At 36.2% G+C, this 23952-nt stretch overlaps 1 protein-coding gene across 2 annotated transcripts; it reads left to right on the forward strand.

Moving 5' to 3' along the window:
* The first annotated feature begins 214 nt into the window (after positions 1-214).
* Positions 215-22597, forward strand: CLDN16 (claudin 16). 2 transcript variants are annotated; one of them, XM_037039112.1, is made up of 5 exons: positions 215-851; positions 13426-13528; positions 16641-16766; positions 19818-20009; positions 20662-22597. In XM_037039112.1, exons 1-5 carry the CDS (start codon positions 738-740, stop codon positions 20793-20795), a joined length of 669 nt encoding a protein of 222 aa, XP_036895007.1. In that variant the 5' UTR covers positions 215-737; the 3' UTR covers positions 20796-22597. The 2 variants fall into 2 exon arrangements, with proteins under 2 accessions (XP_036895007.1, XP_036894938.1); XM_037039043.1 differs by having other exon boundaries at positions 310-851; positions 16602-16766.
* The last annotated feature ends 1355 nt before the right edge of the window (positions 22598-23952 follow it).

Here is a 23952-nt window from a genome sequence, read left to right on the forward strand (position 1 = left end):
GCAAACCAGGGGTTTCTACCCAGAGCTCTCTGGATAAAACCGTGCTCTCCTTCCAGCTCTATGATGCTGACAGGTTAGGAGCCACGGCTCTACCAGGGGCTCAGGTGCTAGAAACCCTCCATGGGGCTGTTCCGCCCAACACTCTGGAACGCAGACTCCCTTGAGCAGGCACTTGTTTGGCACAGTTTCACCAGTGGCCTGTCTGAGGTAGTTGGCGAATATCAAAATAGTCCTAATAATAAAATAGCACTCAGTCAACCGTGTAGCCTCCTTAGGGAGGGGGAGCAGAATAGCTCACTTTCCCTGGAGGGCCTGAGAAAGATCAGTTTACAGGCGTCAGCACGGGATATGACCCTTCTTCCTCTCCATCTTGGGGCTGGCATGTGCCTTGGTGACCATCATCTCACATTAGCCGGTGGTCTGGGCAGAAAATATACCCAGGTCTCCGTTTCACCCCCATACGAAACATACACAGTCCTTTCACTGACCTGGCTTCTGATTGGAGGCTGGTTGTTTTGGATAATGACCTCCAGGACCCTTCTGGGGGTTACAGTCTGTTTGTATAACGCTCACCTCAACTTAAGACACCAGCACTGGGGTGTGAGGAAAAGGAAAAGACCAGTAGTTTTACACCCCCAGGTACCAGAGACACAGGAGATTGACAGCGTTCCAGCTACCTGAGTAGGCCGAGGACCGGCAGCGCCCCATGCAGCCCCTCCTGACGGCTGCTCACTAAGATGAGGGGTCTTCTTCAGTACGTCGCCTGCTTCCTCGCCTTTTCCTCCACTGGGTTCTTGGTTGTAGCCACCTGGACAGACTGTTGGATGGTGAATGCAGATGATTCCCTGGAGGTAAGAAGTCAGCAACTTCTTTTTCTCACCCAAGCCCTTCCAAATTTTCTCAGAGCTCCACTGCCTCCCTGTGTCCACTGGGATTAATGATGATACTAGCCAACATAGACTGACGAGTTCTTTATTTACTACTCACTGAATCTTCACTATTAGCTCATTGAATCCTCACAGCTAATCTAGGAGGTGGATATTATTATTCCATTTTACAGATGAGGTAACTGAATAATCCCTCTTTTTTCATAAGGATAAATTCCGCACAAGGTTAGTGTTATAACCCTTGTCACTGAGCTCTCCAGAAATTCGCCTCTTCTGCTCTGCATGCACCAATTTAAAGAACATTCTAGTGCATCCTTTCTTAAATGTACATTTGCTAAAAGTGATGATGGCATTAAGAGTAGTATGGTAGACTTTCTTAAAGAATGGCAATCTAAGAAACTGAATTGAGCAAACTCAAGGCATATCAGACCTACTCAATTAGTATGCTATAGAAAGATGTTGTTTTAAGCAGTTCCCAAGTAGGAGAAAACTTTCTGAGGGAAAATACATCATCCAGTGTGTTCCAAGTGCAGGAGACGGATAAGGATTTAAGAAACCCACATGAGTTTCTTAAAAATGAGTGGCCCTTGGGAGCCAGATGTTATGCAAGAAGGAGTGAGTGGTTGGCATTTGAAGATTTTATTTTTCTCTCTGGAGAAGCTCGGAAAGAATAATTTTGGAATTAAAAGCATTTCCTGTGGCTATTAGAATCTGAGAGACATAGAACTGAGTAAATACCATAATCAGCTATTCTTCATTAAGAAGATTTCAGAAAGTATATGTAAGAAAAAGAAACAATGTATTAGGAACTCCGATAAAGAATATATAGCACCAAATATGCCCTCTTGTGTACATTCTGAAAGGAAAAAATTGTTCTAACAAACACTATAATGTAACCTCTGTGAAGTTTAGGAAAGATACCTGAGAAAGTGTATATATTTTTTCTCTTAATTTTGTTTATTCAACTCTCAAATTGGAATTAAAAATGGAAAGTGATAATCTTTCTATTTTGCTGTGTATTTTTCCTACCATTTTTCTTGGTTTTCATTTTCCTCTGACTTCTACATGACATTTCAAGACCAATGGAGTTATAAATACTTCTTTGGTGCTAAAGATTCTATTTTTGAAAATCGTGATAGAATTAACTACTGTAAACGATGTCTTCTATATGTAAGTCCAGTGATGCATTTTATCTGTTCAGGCATAGAAGCAGTGAATGCAAACAATGCCCTTTGAACAATGCTCAGGAAAAAAAATACAGATAATAAAATTGCTGCCGTCAGCTTGCCAGAATCTGGACTGTCGGTACAAGGTGGATAACGCAGAAATACACTGGACTTGAGCAGACTTACAAGTATGTTTGAAAAGCAAACTTACAAAATTTCATCTAAAAGCATTGTTAAAATATTTTCTAAAATGATATGAAAATCTTTCTGCTTCAGCTAATGAAACTCTTCACTTCACTTGTTAATAAATGGAAGTTTAGAAAGGGTCAGTCCTTACTGAAGGAAACTGGGAGTCCTGGACTTTAAAATGCCTTCTTTGCATTTTACTACATCTGACCGCTTTGCCATCTGCTCTGGGCAAGAACACTTCTAGGTAAAATGAATGGAATGAGCAGTCTAGGTTATTCACCTCGAGTAAATCCTTGCTAACCTCGAGCAAGTATTAGTGAGTATTTCTTAGCTTCTTCCTTATTTCCCATGCTTGAAATATATTACTATAAATATTCTCCAAGAAGTCTCCACATTAAAAGATGAAACCTGTAACAAATGAGGCCCCTTCTCTTCCAATAATCTCTTTATTTAGCAATATTTTTAAAGGACATGAATCGTATTAATTGCTCCTTCAATGGGCCAGAGTATAAAATCATAGTATGATCCATTAATTTGAAGGTTACGACACTCCCTGACTCAATTATACTGCTCTTCTTGCTTCCTCCCTCATATATATACTACCTTTGGCGCATATTAACAGCTCACTTTAAATGACTGTTGAACAAAAAGATGGGACAACAAAAAGTTTTTTTTTTTTGGTAAAGCCTATCCATGGAACACTTTTAAAATAAGGAGTAGTTCAAAACATTTCTAGCTTTGAATTTCTATCTCTGTTAATCTTTTAGGGTGCTACAGGTTTCAGAGTTGGAAAATGAACTCTATAGCTCAATTCAACATAAAAAACATGAAATTTATGTCATGTAAAAGGTACTATGCTAGTTTTTACTAGGTGAGTTAAAGACAAAGAAAGAATGAGTCCAGCCTGACAGGAGTATATATTTAGTGAGAAAAATATATATCCATGAAAATGTAATAAAAACCATAGGCCAATTCATATTTGAAAAAGAAATGAACAGCCCTGGCTGGGTGGCACAGTGGGTTGGGCATCGTCCATGGACTGAAGGTCGGATTCATGGTCAGGGCACACCACAGAAAGAAATGTACAAAGTATACAGAGAAGAGAACGTGAATTATTTCATGTCAGAGACACTGAAGCAGGCTTCGGGGAGGAAAGGGCATTTAAACAAAGCTTCCAAAAGCCACAAAGGATTTAAAAAGTTAAAAATGGCAGCAGGGGCCTTCCAGACAAGAAGATACATGACAAAGTGAAGCGTGAGGAAAAACTCTGGGCTTCTTAGAGGATTAAGGTAAGTAACAGAGAGCACGGAGCAGAAGGATCCTCAAAATACCACAAAGGGTTATCTTGCCTTACTTACACTTGCCTTGAAAGGTGACGTTCTTTGCTTTAAGTAAAACATTTGGAAAAAGAAAAAGCAGTGTGCACAGCCCCAAGTCAGGAACCAAGTAACCTAAGCCACCATACTGTTCCTGTCATTGCTGATTCATTTGTGTCCCTGGAAAGACAGATGTGGTGAAGAGAACTCGGGTTTTGAGATGATTCCAACCTACATTTGTATCTTATTTGTCTTCTGTTGATTAAGCAAGTCACATCTCCTGTCTTTGGTACAGTTTTAAGGTGACATCGGACTCCGTTGTTTTAAGGTCATATTTAGTCTCGACATTCTTTAATATCAGGACCCCTTCACTATGTTTGCAATTCTGGAGAGCCCCCCACCCCCAGAAATTTCCACTAGGAGTCTAGAATGAATATTCTTCTTTTTTCTGTGACTTTATAGACTCTTCCTTCCTTTCTCCAACCCACTATCCCTCATTTCTTTCTCCCTCCTTCTTTTCTTCTTTCCTTTCTTCTTTCTTTCTTTTGCTTCTTTCCCCCCTTTCATTCCTCGCTCCCCTTTTCTCCTATTTTATCCCTTATGCTCTTCCTTTTCCTCCCCCCTTTTCCCTTTGTTGCTTCATTCTCCCTTCTCTCCTCCCCCCATCTTTTTTTCATTTCACAAATATTCTTTGACATGTGCTGTCTACCTTTTAGTGTGGGAGGTACAAGATTATGGAGGGTGAGACCTGGATCTTCCTTAGGTTGCCCCCAGCATATTGTGGAAGATACGCAGTGAAGTGATGGTTAGCGTATGGTATCACAAATAACTCTGAGTGGCCAGCTCACTCATTTGTGCATAACTGGTGAAGTATACCTAAAAGAAGAAATATCTGAACTAAGGACTGGAAGGATAGGTAAGCAAAGAAGGAAAAAAAAGTAGAGAGTGCCCAAGCCCAGGGGATGCTATGGGCAGAGATCCAGGCATGGGAGCACTGTATTTCTGTGGGTTTATATATAATTCAGCATGATAAGCCTTTTCATGTAGGGAAGAAAATATAAGGCCTGGTTCTCAAAGGATTTGTATGTTACATTAACTATACATAGTATGCCATAGACAAGCATCTTCCACTGTAAACAAACATATATATATATGTAATTTAGAAAGATCAATCATCCTGGCTGTTTGTGGAGAATGTTGGGATGGAGTGAAATGAAATATCAGGAGACCACTTAAGAGAATGTTGCCACGGAAGAGGAGGGAAACTGTGGTGGTCCAAGCTAGGATGACAGCATTAGGAGGCATGTGAAGATATGGGAAACTCTAAAGAATTCTAATTGATATGATTGGTAACTGATTGCATGTAGAGGAAAAAAGGCTGATGAAGAGGGAAAAGTCATTTGAAATTCTTTGCTGTTAGGGGGCGATTGGAGGCCTGGTAGAGCCACTCATTTAGAGCTTAAATAGAGGAAAATCCGTCTCTACATAGAAGCCATCAAGCAGCAGACTCACTGAACCATCTCACTATTTTATCTTGCGTAGATGGTTACTCAGCACCTCAAGGTGGGGCAGTAATGTAAAGCTTTATACAGGGGAGGCTTACCGGTTGGACTTGAAGTTAGAGGGACCTGAGATAAAATTCCACCTTGCCAGGCAGTAGCTGCGTGATTTTTGATAGGTGTCTAAGCTGCTATAAACCACATTTTCTCTTCTGTGCAGGGAGACTAAAATATGAACATTGAAATGTCATGAGGATTAAATGAGCTTGTGTACCTGAAGCATGTACCACAGTACCAGGCAAATACAAATCAGTCAATAAATGTTAGACATATTACTGTGCATTTGAAGTTTATTGTTTTGTTTTTGTTCTGGAGGAGGAGATGACATTTTGTATAGTGTTCACTTAAGGGAGAGGTATGAGATTTAAGTTCTATTTCCGTGTCCGCTATTGATTCTCTTGGAAAAATTTTGTTTACTTCTCTGGGCTGTGGTTTGCTCACTTTTATATTTATTGCTATTTTCTTTTCATCTAACCAGGGGAATATGCAGACAACAGAGACAAAATAGCATAAATTATCTATTGAATTCATTTTTAAAAGAAAAGAAATTATAAGTAAATGACATCATTAGTATGTTACTTATATTATAAGACATATAATTATTCATATCTGCACTGAAATAGAAAAGTCATTTCTTCACAAGATTATTGGTCTCTAAATGATCAGAAGAAAAAAATGTTTTCACATGATTATTCCATTTTCAGTTATCTCATGTTAATTATTGACTGAATACCTGCTATAGACCAAGCACTGTTATGATTAAAATTTTATTATCTCAAATTAACATTTCCCATATTTGGATTCACTTTTTCCCCATCACCCAGTTCTTCCCGGAATTACTATTTGCATTAATGATGCTACAATTCTTTGAGGCATAAAGTAAATATTAAAATAATTCAACTAGCACATACTCATGTTATTTATGTAGAAGTTTTACTTTCCAGCTGATTTCATACTCCTTCCGTGGACATCTGGGGCTACAGAATTTCTCTCATTCATATCATAGCCCCTAACATTGACTTCCAAATAATGGAAATTCATGATGCATTTCTTAACATGAATTGACTGGGCACCTATTAGGACACTTGGCATACTTATTAAAAGGCTGAATAAATGTATGTGAATGAAATACAGTGTAAAGTGATCTCTGGAAACTCACATTGAGCCCTAAATGTAAAGTAGCTCTGCAGGGAGATCACCACTATTTTTTATCTTGCCACAGTTTTAATTTTCTCAAGATATGGATTTGGTTTCTCTTTTTAATAAGAGAGAGATGCAAATCTAATCCCCCAGGATATATAATAAAGTTGGTGAAGACTGTAATCTGGTGCAGAGAATATAACTTTTCTGCCTACTGTTTCAAAAAGAGAAAGAAATACAGAAGAGAGAAAAAAGAAAATTAGTATTTTATTATTATTTATTCAACATAAATTATGATTTGTCACTGGGCAGTAGCCATTGCAAAGTTGCGATACCATACTTTCATAAGCATTTTTAAATGTATGATTTAAATTAAACAATAAATGTTAAAATTAAAGTATTTAGATCTTTCAGATATGTGAATTAGGTAATATAACTGGCAAGACCACAAAAATATATTGTACCTACTAAGTTTGTGTTATCCTATTTTTACTATTTATACTTTTAGCTAATGCTCCACAAACAAGCAGGCAGAGCTAAGCCAAATGTATTTAACAAAAAAAGTGCATGGTGACAAATAGAGGAGAAATGGAAAGGTGGCATCTATGATGTTTATTTTAATCTTGGTTCTTCACCCCGTCCAGAGTTGTTTCAGATGCTGGGAGAGTATGAAAAATAAAATAAAATATTAAAATAAAAATTTAGAATATTAGTATAAAAATGCAAGTGTATTTCATGTTAAAATTAAAAATGCTTCAAGTTTTAGTAGTAAAACTACTAAAACTACTAGTATGGTATTTAGTATTATTAAAACTTGGGTGGTAAAACACAGTGCTACATACAGCTGATGCAGCATACAACTGAGGTATTATAGACTTGTGCACTTGAAACTGATATAATTCATTAAGAAATGTTATTTCAATTAATTTCACTAAAAATTAAAATAAAAACTTTTACATATTGATAAATATACTTAAATAAACACAGAAACAGATAAGTTGAATCTTCAATATAAAATGTTAGCACAAAGTTAGTAAATTGCCATGAAAATTATTATTTCCAATAACATGTGTGTGCAAGGTGGTTTTAAAAATACATATCTGCATGACAGTTGACATTTTGGGTTGTGTGCATTCTTATTTCTAAGAATTTGTTTGCACACAAATTAAAGTACATGTGTACTTATAACCTAACGTATTTTGACAAAGAAAAATTGTGTTTGGTAATTATCAACCAAAAATAAATATTTACTAAGCTTACTGTGTATAAATCTCCTATGTAACTGGATGGGAAATAAATGCCACTTAATTATTTTTAAGTTTCTTTAATTCTATATGTAAAATATGTGGAGGGAAGACAAACACACTGAAACTACAATAAACAAGACCAGGCAGGCAAAATTGTGTCTTGCTGCTTGTATTTTTTTTGTTTGTTTTAAAGATTTTATTTATTTATCTTTAGAGGGGAAGGGAAGGAGAGAAGGAGAGAAATATCAATGTATGGTTGCCTGTCGTGAGTCCCCTGCTGGGAACTGGCCTGCAACCCAGGCATGTGCCCTGACTGGGAATCGAACTGCTGTTGTGTGGGTTGCAGGCCCGCGCTCAATCCACTGAGCTACACCAGCCAGGGCTTGCTGATTGTATTTTGAAAGTGATAAGAAAGAGAACTTGGCAAAGACTAGGAAAGAGAAACCTTAATGGAAAACTGGTAAAGAGATCTGAGAAACCCCGGGATTAAGGGACTAGTTTATGCTACTGGAAACTCAGCTGGGAGTCGTCTTCACTATGGTTTCCTAAAGCTTACTCTGAGGGGTCTCCTGCTCATGCTGAGTACTGGTGGTAAAGACTTTCCAGAGCCAGTTGAGTAGATAGGATCAAGACTGATACCATATGAGTATAAACTCTCTTGTCTAAATAATAGTTCTTTGACTCCTAGATTCAACTGTCCTAGTCTATTCACTTAAGTCAGAAGTACATATTAAGCATCAGTGCTTACAGTGTTATCAGTAAATTTATGTATGCCAAAGTTCAAATGAGAGTCATATGTGTGTATTAGGTAGGTCGACAGCTTTCCTTCCTCAATAAACATCTATTGAGCACTTATTATGTATCGAGAAGGAGGGTCTCTCAGCTCCTTCAGGCAAGGTGTCATAACCGTCTCTTTCTTTGCTGAGAAACATGACAGACATTCAGTGGATATAATTTGAAAAATGATGGCAGACAGACTTAGGAGACAGATGTACATAAAAGCACATACAAAAAATAACTTGATATTGTAAATGCTTGAGCAATATAAACAGTTATTGTAAGATCTGGGAAGAAATTAACTCCAGTTAAGAACCTGGAAAAACCTCATGGAAGAAGAGATATCTTGAAAGTGAGATTTAAATAATATGTAGAGCTCTGGCTGATGTGATTCAGTGGACTGAGCACCAGCCTGTGAACCAAAGGGTTGCCTGTTCAATTCCCAGTCAGGGCACATACCTGAATTGTGGGACAGGTCCCCAGTAGGGGGCACGTGAGAGGCAAACACACATTGTTGTTTCTCTCCCTCTCTTTCTTCCTCCCTTCCCCTCTCTCTAAAAATAAAAAAATTAGCCCTGGCTGGCGTAGCTCAATGGATTGAGCACGGGCCTGCGAACCAGAGGATCGCGGTTCGATTCTCAGTCAGGGCACATGCCTGGGTTGTAGGCCAGTTCCCTGCAGGCCAACTCCCAGCAGGGGACGCACAAAAGGCAACCATACATTGATGTTTCTCTCTCTCTCCTTCCCCTTTAAAGGTAAATAAATAAAATCTTTAAAAAATAATAATAAAAAATAAAAAAATAAAAAATTAAAATCTTTTGACTAAGTAAATAAATAAAATGTAGACATTTCACAACTTGAGAGCAAGGGAATTTCATTGTTATATACTGTGAGGGGAAATTTCAGATGCCTATAGAAACAAGGAACTCAACATCCGGGAGAGAGGCAGACTGGGCAGGAACAGCGAGGAACCTGTGAACATAAATCCCACCTAAATGGAAGCAGCTACTCAGCTCATGGTTATTATTGCTACATTGCATTGGGGAAGTCCAGGTGGCCAGACTGACCAAGTTTTTAAGGCAAGTCAGAAATCTGAACTGTTCTGTAAAAGCCGTACGTTTCACTATTGGCAACTGATTAATATTAAGATGTTTCTACTGGCCTTGTGTTTGCAACTTGTGCTTTTATTGTGGTACCTTGGTTAAACTTCTCCCTGTTTAGGAGATAATACCTTCTTTTCCTTCCGGATCAATCACTATTTATTAAAATAACACAAAATTCTCTAATATCGTTCTGTACATTACTCATTAAAATATAAATCACACATTAAAAGGAAAGAGCATAAATTTGGAATCCTCTATTTTGGACAACCCTATGAGATAATTATTTGAAAACATTTTGCATTTTTGCCCTCTAAGAAAGATTAATCAAATATTCTAAGCATCGATTGGCTTTTTAATGACCTTGTCTTAAAACTTCCAAGAATTTATATTGGCTTGCTTTTTAGATGGTTTTTAACAATCCATTGTACATTAGAGATGTAGCGTAAAGACTGCATTATAAACAAGGAAGACTTTCTTAAGTATGACAAATAACATTAAAACCTTTTAACCTTGTCTTTGTGCACAAAGGCACCTCTAAGGGTGTCTCCAGTAAGTGCTGTATTAACACAGAAGTTTAGTTCATTACAGCCAGCTTTCTCACATACCTTAGCTGAGTGTGAATACCAAGCAATCTGTTAGTGTGCCCTGGGCATTAATACCTAATGGAATCGGATTCCTTGTTTCCTCTAATGAGCTCATTGCTTTTCTAAACATGGTCATTGCAGGTAAATGATCAATGGCCTTGAAAATTATACCACTACTGGGTTATTTTGACAAGAAATACTCATTACATAAAATAAGTATTTTCACATATATAATCTCAGGTGACTTTCTAAATAACCTCATGTATAACAAGAATAGCCATTGTGGATTTGTTGGTTTGTTTTAGTGGCTGAGTTAGAAACTGTAGACAGTCTCTCTTTGAATATAGAGAAGAGACTTCAAAGCCACATAACCTAGCTCCAATTGGAATACATTGAATCCAGTGGGTTTCTGTTAATTGAGACACTGACGGGCAGTAGCTTATGAGAAGGCCTGTTATGGTGTGTATAGTAGTTACAGCATATTATGGCTATAGTAGAACAGTTTAGTACAAATAATCTCCACTGTATTTGTTTCCTAGGTCCATCATAACAAATTACCACAAATTTGGTTGCTTAACGTCAATGTTAGAATGCCCACACCTTTGGAGTGTTTTTATAAGAGTTTATTTGAATCAAACTGATGACAAATTCAGGGAAGCAAGATCTTAAATGTTCCAGAAAATGACAGTTTGCAGTTTCTGTTGTACATTTGGAATTAAGAAGAGAACATGAAGGAGATTACATGGAGGTGGGAGCAAGCAAGTCAGATTACAAGATTATGTGCTCCCTTGAGGATGGTTATACCTCTACAGAAACAATGGGCAGAATTTGCTTAAGGCAAAGATAAACCTTTTATTAAAGTGACATGCCCTGGGGGATGACTACCAACCCCGACCTGTCCAGTTAAGAATTTAGGATCAGATCATCCTAATTTCAGTCACTGGACTTGTTAGATTTTACTATAAACTGCCCCCCACCCCTCTTTGTGTCCACAATTCACACAGGAGAAATGTATTATCTCACAGTTCTAGAGGCCGGAAGTTTGAAGTCTAGCAGTTAGAAGCATTGCACTGTCCAGAGGCCCTAGGGGAAAATCTGTTCCTTACCTCTCCCAGCTTCGGATGGCAACAGACATTCCTTGACCTATGGCCACAGTACTTACATCCCTGCCTCCATGGTCACTTCACCTCCTTCTCTTCTGTCAGCATCTCTGTTCTGTCTCTTGTAAGAACATGCCCTAGTTTTAGAATCCACCCAGGTAATCTAAGAGGATCTTTTTATCTTAAGATCCCTAAGATTTGTATGCAAATCTTTTTTCCAAATAAGGTCACATTCACAGGTTCTGGGGATTAGGACTCCTACATAAATCAGTTTGGGGACCAACAATCATCCCATTACATCTACTTTTCTCCACTGCCAAGGTTAGTAAAGCCGAACACTGTCACTACTCATGTTATTTCGATGCTTAAGTGACTTACCAATATGATCATGTACTGATTAATAACTTATACATGTGCGTTTGCATTTTCATCCTTATAACCATTCTAGCATTAGCTCTTCGATGCAGATCAGGACCTAGAGGCTCAAAAAAGGTAACACCTTGCCTAAGGGCACCACACAGCCAACAAGAGTGTCAGTTTATATTTAATGTGTATGTCTTCAATTATAGCTTACATTTATTCATATATAACTTTACACATTCACATTCTGTCTCAGAAATTGGTGTGGTAAAATTTATTCATTAAAATTTTAGTCTCTGTGATGCCTCAGCTTCCTGAGGTAATACTCGATAAATTTCAGGACATTGCTTTCAGATTTAACCTTAGGAAGAGCAAGCCAAAGTGAGGTTTTAATAGAATAAGGACCATAGAATAAGAATGAATTTAAGGCTTACTGTTATACCCAAAGCTATCCTTTGATTTTTATTTCTAAAGTAGTTCAACCCATAATAGATTTAGAATTTAAAAAATGGTGTTAAGTATATTGCAGTGCTTAAAGCCATATGCACAGAGACTGTGGTGTTTGAGTCCCGTCTTCCCCATTTATTAATGCTTTTGTGGAGCTAATCACTTAACTCTCCTGTGCCTTATTTTCCTTGTTTCTAAAGTAGAAAATCATAATGATACCTCACAGGGTCTTTTAAGGAGTCAATTAAATAATAATAATGCTTAAACAGTAACAACTTCATAGTATAAAATCAACGCAGAAATATGAGTTATTATGAATTATTCTACGTAGAGAGCGATAATATAAGCACTGCATTCAAAATCGTGATGGAGTAGCCAGTGGTAGAATTCAGTGGAGTTTTATCTGGCACCCAACACAGCTTCTGAGCAGAACATGGGCAGAGGGGGTCACAGCGTAGCGTACATATCACCCAGTAGGGTTTTCTTTAGCAAATCAAAGTGCTCCATGATCGATCCTTCCTTTCTTCTTCATACCACTTAATCTGCAGGATTGCATTCCTCTCCTGACCCTGACTCTGCTCTGTTATTTATTCTCTCTTTAAGGAAAAAGTTAAGTTTTCATTTTTTCAAGCTAATCCTTGTTAAATCTTACCTATTTTCAGATTTCCAAGGTAATGTGAACCCATAATTGAGTCAAAAGAAACAATCGTATTAGCTCTGTTTCATATGCATGAACTCCGTCAAGAATACTGGAAACTATATTCTGTTGGCGTGTTTGCAATTCTGAGAAATCTATTGTGATACACCATTTAGAGATAAAGTGTGGGAAGGCTCAGGGAACTGGTAGCATTTCTAAGTAAAGTGGTTCACAGCTGTCAGAGTGTATGAAATTAATGCTCAGTTTGTTTACATCCATATCATAGCTCAAGCATTTGTAGTCTGTTGGTGGAGCAGAGAGGAAGTCATGAAGTCTTCATATTTCATTTATTTGCGTTTTCACATATAGCTTTCTGTGGCAATTATTTTAAATTTATGAACCTCATATATAATAACACTTTTCTTTATGGAACCCAGTGTTTGTGTTGAAGACGAATTAAGTACATTCCTAATAGACTCAAGATGTCAACAGTTATTATCTACTGTTCTATTCATTTGGGGAGGGCAATTTGAGTAGATGTCAGCACAGGAAAGTGAAATTAATTGTCTCCATGTTCAACTATGACTGAATGATTGAGTCAGCTGTATGCATGTTCATATATTTAATTTTGATTTCTATCCATCTGAACCGCAACTTACCCTCCTACTCCCATTGAAGAAGCGAATTCATTTTTCAGTAGTGGAAGCCTTTAATTGTCAATGCTTTAGGGAAAATACACTAAAATGCATTGTGTGTGCCGTAAATGAAATTCTGATCTTGCTTGTAACTCAAGCAAGCAATGTAAGTCTGATCTTTGCTACCAAACTCACAACAGCCAAGTTCTCCCTTTGATCAGGGGAATTGAAATGTGTCTGCATGAATTGTTTTACACAGTGTCTTCTCCAACCTCCAGGTGAGCACAAAATGCCGAGGCCTCTGGTGGGAGTGTGTCACAAATGCTTTCGATGGAATTCGCACCTGTGATGAGTACGATTCCATATATGCAGAACACCCATGTATGTATACTTACACATTCCACTCATAGGGGTGGACTATCAAAGAAAATTGAACCCATGTTTCCATTGTGTAGTCTTGTTTTCTACAGTCCTGTATTAAGATTCTGCCCAGTTTTAAATATTTTAAAGAAAAACTTGGTGTATTTCTGAAATAGGAGTTAAAACTTTTTAGCCTACTTTTTCTTTGCCTGTGTATTTGTAAATTCTTTAGAGTAAAAATATTATCTTATTTATCACTGTTTTTTCCAAAAGGACCTCTCATAGTGCCTTATACGCAATAGGCTTATAGTAAACACTTTTAAAATTGAAACAAATTCCTCAGGATGCTGTGATTTTATGATTAGAATTGACAAGTTAGGTGAAAAGCATTTCAGAGATGACTTGTAGCTGTAACTTTGTTCAAATAGGGAGTTTATAGTATTTCAATGGAAGGATTTCTGAGAGAGAGAGAGGGAGGGAGGGAGAGAGAGAGAGAGAGAGAGAGAGAGAGAGAAATGAAAGCAAATTAGTTTTGGTTTCCTTCAAAGTAATTGACAGGTGATGGTGACACATGACCACTTTTCTCAAGGTAAATGAAGAGTAAGCCTTGGGTTGTGACTTCTCCCTGGAAAGCTATTTCATCCAGGGAACAGAATCTACAAAGAGCAGTGCTCTAATATATCCTCCCTTGCCATTTAGGATTTGAGTGTCTGAAACACTTTTAACATAATTTATAAGGTTCATAGACCTTTCTTTCATTTTTTAAAAGTCCTCTTAATTCTTTCTCTTTTTCCTTCCTGTGCTAACCTAGTTCTACCTACAGAGTGGGTAGGTAGAACTATGTAGGTAGAACTCATGATTTTGTCAATAGAAAGAGAAGTTCATGCAGACCTGGGCTATTCCAGAAATACAGTGGTATGGTTACATCTGAGGGGAAAAAAAGATGAAATCTTTCAACCTTTTAAAAACTTATGTAAGAAGAAAATAAAATCACTCATAAGCATACTGCACAAGAGAAAAATCACTTTATATTTTAATATTCCTTTTTAACTTTTCCTTAACTATCTCACATTTTTTATGATAGTCTTAGTTATTAGTTGCAAATAATATCTAAAAGTTGCATTAATTTTCTTTAAAAATTTTATCATATACTTAAAGACAACCTAGATGAAAATGTGTTCTAAGGAAATATTATAACTATACCCTCTAAGTTAGGGTATTACTTATAAGAGGGTAGGATTTTATATTTAGTCTCTGATATGTTTTACACAACCACAATTAACCTTAGATAAGCTTTTCCATTGCTCTGTATACCTAAAATATGCAGACCCAGATAAATACTTTTTTATGGCTCCTGTTGAAATAGTTAATTTGAATTCACTCTTTATTCCCAGCAAATTAGAATATAATTTAACATCATTTTGGCAGCCAAATTTCACACAATCATCAAAAAAAATTCCTGGCTAAACAGTATTAGCAACCTGTTTGCAGTGCTGCTTTCTTGGAAGTGTCCTAGCCATGGGGCCCTCACATGACTTCATAAGCCTGAATCCTGAAGTTCCACAGAGCATCTGAACAATGTTCTGTGTGAGTTGAAGGTCAAGGAAAGGAAGACAGGACCCACAATGATTTCAGGACGCTGTGTCCATGTGGTGCTTCTGTCACTGAGTAGTCTCAGGTTCCAAAAAGAAACTTAGAAATTTCAAGGGAGGTGGTCCACAGGGTGGGACATCTTGGTTTGGGGTGCTGAGTAGGAGTCCCACTTGCATTTATCATTGATGGTCAAAGGATCTGATAAAATTTAAAACCTGCTGCTACCTAATGAGTTACATATTATTTCCCTTCCTCTGTTTTGAGCAAAGTCAACCTGAGATTTGATCTAAATTTGAAATTTCAATTCAATTTTTTATATAATGCCAAATTTTGATATCTTAAAATTTTCATTCTAGAAATGAATTATATACCTATACATTAATAACCCAATAGCATAATCCCTTATTATTAAGGTAGAAGCAGGTCTGATGCATCAATTTTTCTCTTAAATGGATCATATAAATATTTTTTTTATTTCAAATAAAAAATGGTCACACTTTTGCAAGCATCCTATTACTAAATAGGTCCTACAGTTACCTCATTGCTGGAGAAAAATTATTTACAATGCAAGGAAAATATCAATCACTATGAATATAAAACATAATTATTGTACCATTAAAGGAATAAATTTTATTACCCATTAGTTCTGATTTTGTTACAACCCTCCACTTGTAACAAAATTTTCCCATTGTTAATCTAGCAGAACTGTGACTCAGTTCAGGGGGCTTTCCCAGACGAAGATGCTTGCATTGCAGAAGGCGACCGCTACTATTCTACCTCTGTTTATCTTGTCTTCCCTTCCCTGGGTCTTCCACCATCCATTCTCACAGCCTGTAGCTTTCAAATACTCTCAGTTGACAATGCAATGTAAAAGGGTTAATATAAAGTCTTGGCCAGGAAGGGTCAGGACTTGAAGGGATGAAAGAGAATATGATCTGTTTCCCAAAAGTTGTCTTCTACCTAACAACAGAAGCGCCTTCTCCTTTGACAGTTCTCCAATTGGCAAGAGACATCTTAAAGTATATCTTACGCCCCCACATGAAATTAAAAAAAATATTTTCACAATAAAACTTTAAACAAATATAGTGGTTTCAATTGAATATTTATTGACTAACTTCTACAGATCAGATATTCTACTTTCAATTGTTTAAAATTGATTTCAATTTTAAATTGAAAATTTAAAGTTGACTGATTTCAAAATAAGAAGCAAAAAAGAAACATTTATTTAGTCCAGACTATATGCCAGGCATTTTGCTCAGAGGCCAACAAAGCTAAGTAATAATCAGCACTTAAATGAAAAAATAACACCAATAACCTCCTGATATTTTTGCATTTTAATAAAAATTTAAGGGTACTCATTTCCAAATTCATGTAAATTTAAACACACAGCTCTTTCAGTGGTCTGTGTTAATGTATGAGCTTGTCTACATTTTTATGTGTTTCTGTGAGTTAACATGTCTCCTTCATCTAACCATATGTCCCATATGTCCTGGTCTTCCAGTGAAGTTAGTGGCAACTCGGGCCTTGATGATCACTGCAGATATTCTCGCTGGGTTTGGATTCATCACCCTGCTCCTGGGTCTTGACTGCATAAAATTCCTCCCTGACGAGCCATACGTCAAAGTCCGCATTTGCTGTGTGGCCGGAACCACGCTGCTGATAGCAGGTACGGGTCTGGACTAGTGATAGAGGTGGAGATACACATGTAAGGTCTTGAGGTGAAGGAGAATGGCGATGTTCTGAAGCAGTTCATTTTCGGATCCTATGTGACTTGCTTTCCTAAATCAAAGGAAGAAAAAGTACATTCACCAGCCCTATTTTCTTTAGCTTTGAAATCACAGAATTATATATTTTTTGTTATTAGTATGACAGATCAAGATTTATCAAAGTCCTCAAGATATGTTAACTACCTAAAAACTGTACAATGCTTTAATTTAAAAAGTTTTTATTGTGATTATTCCTGAAGTTAAATTCTCAATTAAGAGCCAAGTTTGATTGAGCCCCCTTCCCTATACCATCACCACCAACCCTTTTCAGCAATGAACTAAGTTGTGCCACGTCCTGCTTAGATTTTTCTCATGTGACAACCCTTTCCATCATAAAGGACACAATAAACAGATCATATTATTATCTTCACTTAAGAAGGAGATAAATAAATTGAGTACTTCTAATAAATAAATATTAGAAGACTAATAAATTGAACATGACTAATAAACCATAAGTCAAGAAACACTTCGCATGGTGTTTTATTAGTGAAACAGCAAAATTGATACTCAGGTCTTTTAACCAACTTTAAAGCTTATACTTCCTCTGTCAGATCATGATGCCTTTGAAACTCTTTGAATCTTAACGAGCTGGGTATTTCATTGAAGAAGCCAACAGCAAACACCCTGTAGAGAGAAAACTACCTTCTTTTATGGTAGACGCAAAAAGTTAGCAAAGCAAACGTAAGAAAGAGCCTGACCAGGCACTCTAGGTGGTGAATGGCTAGAGACTGGGGAACTGAAAATACTTGGAGATATGCAAGTGTGATGTATGGCTTTAGACCTGTTACTTAGCCTGCCCCCACAGATCTGCAAAACAGCCTGAAGTGCCAGCAATAGTATCTACTCTGAATTGCTATTGTGATGGTCCAATGTGAGCAGAGTAAGCTCAAAGCAGAGACCCTAACCCATCACAATGTAAAAACCAGGGTCTCCCAGGTTTTTTCACACACAAACATTGAGTCAATGCCCCAATGATCCTTAGGTTGTGTTAAAAATTCACAAGAATTTAGTTATTCTTTCTTTTTAAGATATGCATTCCCATATCCAGTCTAGTGATAACATAAAGCTTTTGTATATAACAATGTGTTTTGTTTAACAAGTTTAAACATCATTTAACTCTTTACAATTTTGTTATAGAATAATTTTTGATACTAGATACTCCTTTATTTCTGATAAAACAAAAAATGAGCTAAATTTAAAGAAAACCAAGTCAATAAAGAAAATTCCTATAGGAAAGTCTGAAGAAAAAAATGTCTCAATTAAGTTGCCAGACATGACCCAATCCTTGGAACCATCATCCAATATCATCATGCTAATATATACTAGGGGGGACCCAAAAATCCTGGAATTAACTTCTGGGGGACATGCCCCTTGTAGTCCAGGCTTCTTCCATGCAGTGAGTATTCTGGGAACCCATCTGTACCAGTGTACCAGCTGACATTGTTATGAGAGGCTGCATTTGGTTTCAGTGAATTTCTTTTAAAGATTTTCAGTGCATTTGCCCATTCCATGGTGGGTGATTTATGAGCACCACACCACAGGTGCTGACTGTTCAGCAGTTTTTGACCAAAAACGGAGGACTCATGTGCCCCACCCACCCTATTCACCAGATCTTGCCCCAAGCAACTATTTTTGTTTCCCCAGATAAAAACAGTCCTCAAAGGGAAACCTTTTGCAAATGTGGAAGAGGTGAAATAAAAAACATCAAAAGCGCTAAAAGGCATTGAAGTCTTTGAGTTCAAAAACTGTTTTGAGCAGCAGAAAAAAAATCTCAATGGATGTATTGCATTAGATGGAGACCACTTTGAAGGTTTCTAAAGTTTAAACATGTAAGAATAAATATACAATTTTTAAATAAATGAATTCTGGGTTGTTTTGGGTCCCCCCTCGCATATTCTGTTTTTGAGTATAAAAAAGGAATTTTCATTCTAAACCTGTGTTTTTACCATATTATAGAAGAGGCAGATAATTTATACCCTGTTGTCTAAAGGTTATAGGATCATGATCTGGTTCTTCTTAAAAACTTCTTGCATTAAACAATTGAGAGAAGAATGTAGTGAAATGGTGATTTAAACAGATATCACAAACTTCCCAGGAGAAAATGTGGAAGTTATTTTGGATACTACAAATTTCAGAAATACCCTTTTCACATAGCCTCTGATTCCTCAACTCCTCATCCTTTTCTTTTCTTGCATCTAGGCCCTGACATGCAATTTATTCTCTAAAACAAGAGGAGCTCAGTGGCATCATGTCAAGCCAGTTAATTATCAGACAGACTAATCTATGGGTATTAAATTTTATTAAAAAGAAATAAATTTTCTTAGTTTATTCTTATGTGTGGGGGTGATAGACAAGGATTTATTATAAAACAGACAATTTTGACTTCATTGATCAGCTTTTAACCACAACACACTAAAATTCATTACTTTAAAAAACATAATTTTTATATGAGAGCTGGTTATGCAGCTGCTATAGCTTCAGTGGTGGGTCTGGGTAGTGGAGCAGGGGAGAAACTGAACACAACTAAAGAAGACCTCTACTTTCAATAAAGGTATTAATATAGAAAGGACACGTGCTCTTCATTATTTGTCTTGGATTTTGTATTCTTCCTGTTCTTCATATTTTTGTTTTGTTCTTAATATTTTTCTTTCTATAATACTAAAATAGCATTGGAAAGATAGGAAAATTAAAGAAAACCATAGTGACCATTTTAGGTTTACAAAAACAGTTGAGCACTGAACTATTTTACTTTCGTATTTCTGAGATACAATTTGGAAGAAATACAGGCTAGAAGGCCAAAGAAGCACATAAAAGAGGTGACCAAAATTCAAGCTGGTGATGAATCCATAGTATCACTAACTTCCCTGGAAATGGTGCCAGCTGTTCTGAGTTGTAGGATTTAAATTTGGGAAAGACCTGCATTATCCTTTTGGATTCTTCCTTTCTTTCAGGTGCCCCAGGAATTATTGGCTCTGTGTGGTATGCTGTTGATGTTTATGTGGAACGTTCTTCTCTGGTTTTGCACAATATATTTCTTGGCATCCAATATAAATTTGGTTGGTCCTGTTGGCTTGGAATGGCTGGGTCTCTGGGTTGCTTTTTGGCTGGGGCTGTCCTCACGTGCTGCTTGTACCTCCTCAAAGGTAAGAACAAATTAAAAGAGCACACTTCCTTGCCTCCAGTACCATTTTTCCCAGATGAACAAAAACACATCTCCCCAGCCTAAACTAATTTTATTTACTTAATCTCTATCTGTTGCCATGAACAATTTCAGTTGTTCAAGGACAACTGATTTCCAATACTCAAATCTGATTATCCAGTTAGTGGCATATTTATCAGAAAACAAAACGAAAAACAAAAAACACAGTTACAACTGTGTCTAATATCCAAACATAGAATGATTACTTTAAGGTGCCATCATCTTACATGTCTTACTTCACCCAATCTGTTAAGTTTATATCTAGAGTTAAACAGAGAAGTAGACCGAGAAGCAAGCCAAATATTTATTGTTACAATATAATTTGGTTTCTAAAAAATACCATTTAAAAACAAAAAGGATTTCTCTCCTTATCAGGAAAAAAAAATAAAGAATTCTTGGTTAAATTTTCAATCTAAAAATTACTTTCAGGATAAAAATCTACCTTGCAATCTAGAGGTCCTCTTAGGTGATTACTTCTTACAATATGTATATTCTTGCTCCCTTAGGGAAGAATATGTAAAATGACATTATTTTATTTCCCAAAGTTTACTCAGCCATAGTTATTTTTATTCTCTACCATTACCTCCCTCAAACAGGTGTGGGACCTGAAAGGAACTACCCATATTCTGTGAGGAAGGCCTATTCGACGGCAGCGGTTTCCATGACCAAAGCATACGCGGCCCCTCAGACAGAGACCGCCAAAATGTACGCTGTTGACACGAGGGTGTAGCGTGCTGCGTATCGGTCTGGGTCTATCTGTTATTGAACTAGTGGATGGATGAGTGCAGGCGAAGAAAATATTAAGTTAACCCAGAAAGAGTTGTTTAAACTTCATGTTCAACTAAATTAATAGTGCACCTTAATCAAAAAGGTTGTCACTTCTTTCTTTTCTATTATTGTCATATTCTTCCTCATTCTTTCTCCACACATCCTTTCTTTCTCTCAAACACACACACACACACACACACACACACACACACACACACACTCCCTGTATTTCAAGATGAGATTCCAAGGTTATAAAAATGTTTGCTTGTTATTTCTTTATTGCTATTAGGGATTATGACATGGTAATATTGAAATATAATGACCCTTTATAAATAGAAAGCAACCTTCAAAAGAGGCCAGAGATTCTCATCTTTGGAGCGATTGATGAGCTCTTAGCTCTTTCCCTGGTTTTTGCTTCACTTTTTGTATTTTCAACTGAATGAGCTATTTGATAACTTTGAAGAAGAGGATTCTAAATTTAAGCTAGTATACCAGCGCCTACTATTGCTCTCCTTCTGTTACAAGAGAAAAAGGAAAATAGCTTTATGTGCCAGTCACTGGTGGGAGTTAAAGATAAGAAATTTCCCCTTCACACTCCAAACGTCAAAAGCAAGTGCTAAATTAATTCTGGAGCCAGTGGGGACTTTTTTCCTCATTACCAATATAAGAGATCTGTATATTGTTGCCATTACTCCCTGTTTGCCTATATTTTACCAAATTGTTAGACTACAGCAGCAATAACTAAGCAAGCAGTTCACTCATTTATAAATTGGATGTCTAAGTATATTTTATGAATGCACCATATTAGAATTCACTAACTCAGGTGTCCTCTCACAACTAGATCCTCAACCCTCTAGCAAAATGTCTGATATGTGATAAAATATAACAAGTATTTGTTTATTGAAAGAAATGAAGCCTTACAACTCTTTAAATAATTTTTCTCATAAAATGTGCTTTTTTGAAAAATATTGAAATTATGTAGACATTTAAAGAAATCAGTGAATGGATTGCTAATGAGATTAACCGATATTCACAATATAATCATCTTGAATTTTTAAATGGTAAACTATTTTAAAAGGTTTTGAAATTTAATCTCAGACTCTATGATTCCTTGTAATACACATGAATAGCATTAATCTTGTAGTATCTTAATGAATTTTTGACTATATTGGAAATTACTATTTTGGAAAATGGAAAGTTAGTGTGTTTAAGTGTTTAAGTTAAAAAAAATAAAAGTAATTTGGAAATCAGATGATGAAAGCCTAGTAAATATATTATTGTTAATGATGTTCATGATTTCAAAAAGTATTTCTCTACCAGTGTTCTCAGGAGAAGTTCTAATCTAGTCTTAGAATTAAGAGCAACTGATTCATGTTTATTTCATGTGTGTTATTAATTATGTAATTCACATTGAAAAAAATTATTTGTAGATCACCTGTCCTAGTTACATGGGTATTACCCTATGCATTTTAAAATGTATTTTGTCTTGACATTTTTTCTCAACATTGTTTTTTTAAAGTTTATTTTCACTTTAATTTTATGACATATTATCTGTTATCTTTCGTATATTTCAATGTGTCTCTTGAAATTCTTCTGGAGAGGAGGAGGGTAAAAATAAATTAAGTAGCTCTTTAAATTTTAAAGTTTCAAAATTTTTTATCGTTAAAAATTTTACTTGTAAGAGGAAATATTTCAAAGGATTATGGTGATAATTGACTTCTGTGACAGTTTTGAACTTTTTCTCAATAAAAGCATTCTGTATATTCTGGGAGGAATATTAGTATTTTTTCTTTAATTACCTTGAGAATATCTTTTGCTTATTTATTATAATTTAATAAAACATCTTGAAATAAAGCATAAGAAAGAATATATTTTGTATTGCAACCAATGGACAACAAATCAAATATTAAATCATTGACATGGTGGTTCTGAACATGTTTAGGAAGAAAAAATAAGTCCAAAGTGTACACACACATGACTATTAGGTGGAAACATTAAAATGACCTATTAAATTCTGAGTACTGTAATTTAGTCATATCTAGGTAATTGTAAGAAAAATAAAAATTATAAATTTGGATAATTTTATTTACTGTACCTTTATTAACTATTACTTTTTAATATCCCATTTTTAATTACAACTAGACTTTTATTATTATAAAAGTTGTACGTGTGCTTTGTAGATAGTGGGAAAGCACGAGGAACCAGAAATATATCTTGTTTAAATGGCAGGGCACCATATTCTCTTTATGTGGATCATCATTACTCCTAAACCTTATTGAATATCTGCATTCCTTCCAGACATTATGCATTTATATACATACACACAATGACACATATACATGTATATTTATTTTTTAGGAGACCATTCGACATGTGTTGCTTATAATCATCTTTTCCCTTTAACTCTCTGCCTTTTTTTTTAGCAATAACCTTATCTAATAACTGATCAATATTAAAATTTCCATAAGTTACTTAAAATTCACTAATACAGCTCACCTGTCCAAACCAGGATCTGCATTTCCTCTGGTTGTTATGCCTTTTAAGTCTCCTCCTTGCAATAAAAGCCCCATGTTTCTCTTGCTTTTAGCTTTGGAACACCTTCTCCCTTTTCCAATTCTTACCGCCAACATTCTTCTTTTCTCCAATAAAACGTCACTTCTCCAGGTAGCCCTCTGACTTCCCCCAGACTGGGTTAGTATTGGCACACCTCTAACATCCAAGGGCTCTCCTCTGTAATTGTCCTCATGGCACTTCACTTATGAGTGTAGCATCTTGTTTCATACCTCAATTTCCTGTAAAGATTACATGCTCTAGTGGGAAACACATTTTCTACTTTGTGTGCTGATCTATTCCCAGCATCTGGCCCAGTGGCTAATGCACAGCAGGCCCTCAGCACACATTTTTGTACAAAGGAGTGAATGAATGGCAGTAATACTCTGACCAGGAAAAGTAATAAATTCATTGCATGTAACTTATCTTCTCATTGTATTATTTCTTCCCTTATTTACATGCATACATTTGGGCAGTTTTATTGAAAGGCCAGATCTGTGTTTTAAAGCAGCCTTGGGGACAAAGACATTTTTAAAAAGTTCAGAGCACAACAAGCTAATTGCTATGAT

This window comes from Sturnira hondurensis, unplaced genomic scaffold (genome assembly GCF_014824575.4).
Source record: "Sturnira hondurensis isolate 20B ecotype Veracruz unplaced genomic scaffold, ASM1482457v3 Scaffold0000396, whole genome shotgun sequence".
NCBI lineage: Eukaryota > Metazoa > Chordata > Mammalia > Chiroptera > Phyllostomidae > Sturnira > Sturnira hondurensis.

What these genes read in the sequence shown, in the direction of transcription:
- CLDN16 (XM_037039043.1), top strand. Translation starts at nt 738, where the DNA reads ATGAGGGGTCTTCTTCAGTACGTCGCCTGCTTCCTCGCCTTTTCCTCC. An exon ending in ATGCAGATGATTCCCTGGAG is followed by an intron (nt 852 to 13,425) that starts GTAAGAAGTCAG and finishes TCCAACCTCCAG; the next exon opens with GTGAGCACAAAATGCCGAGG. An exon ending in CTGCTTGTACCTCCTCAAAG is followed by an intron (nt 20,010 to 20,661) that starts GTAAGAACAAAT and finishes TCCCTCAAACAG; the next exon opens with GTGTGGGACCTGAAAGGAAC.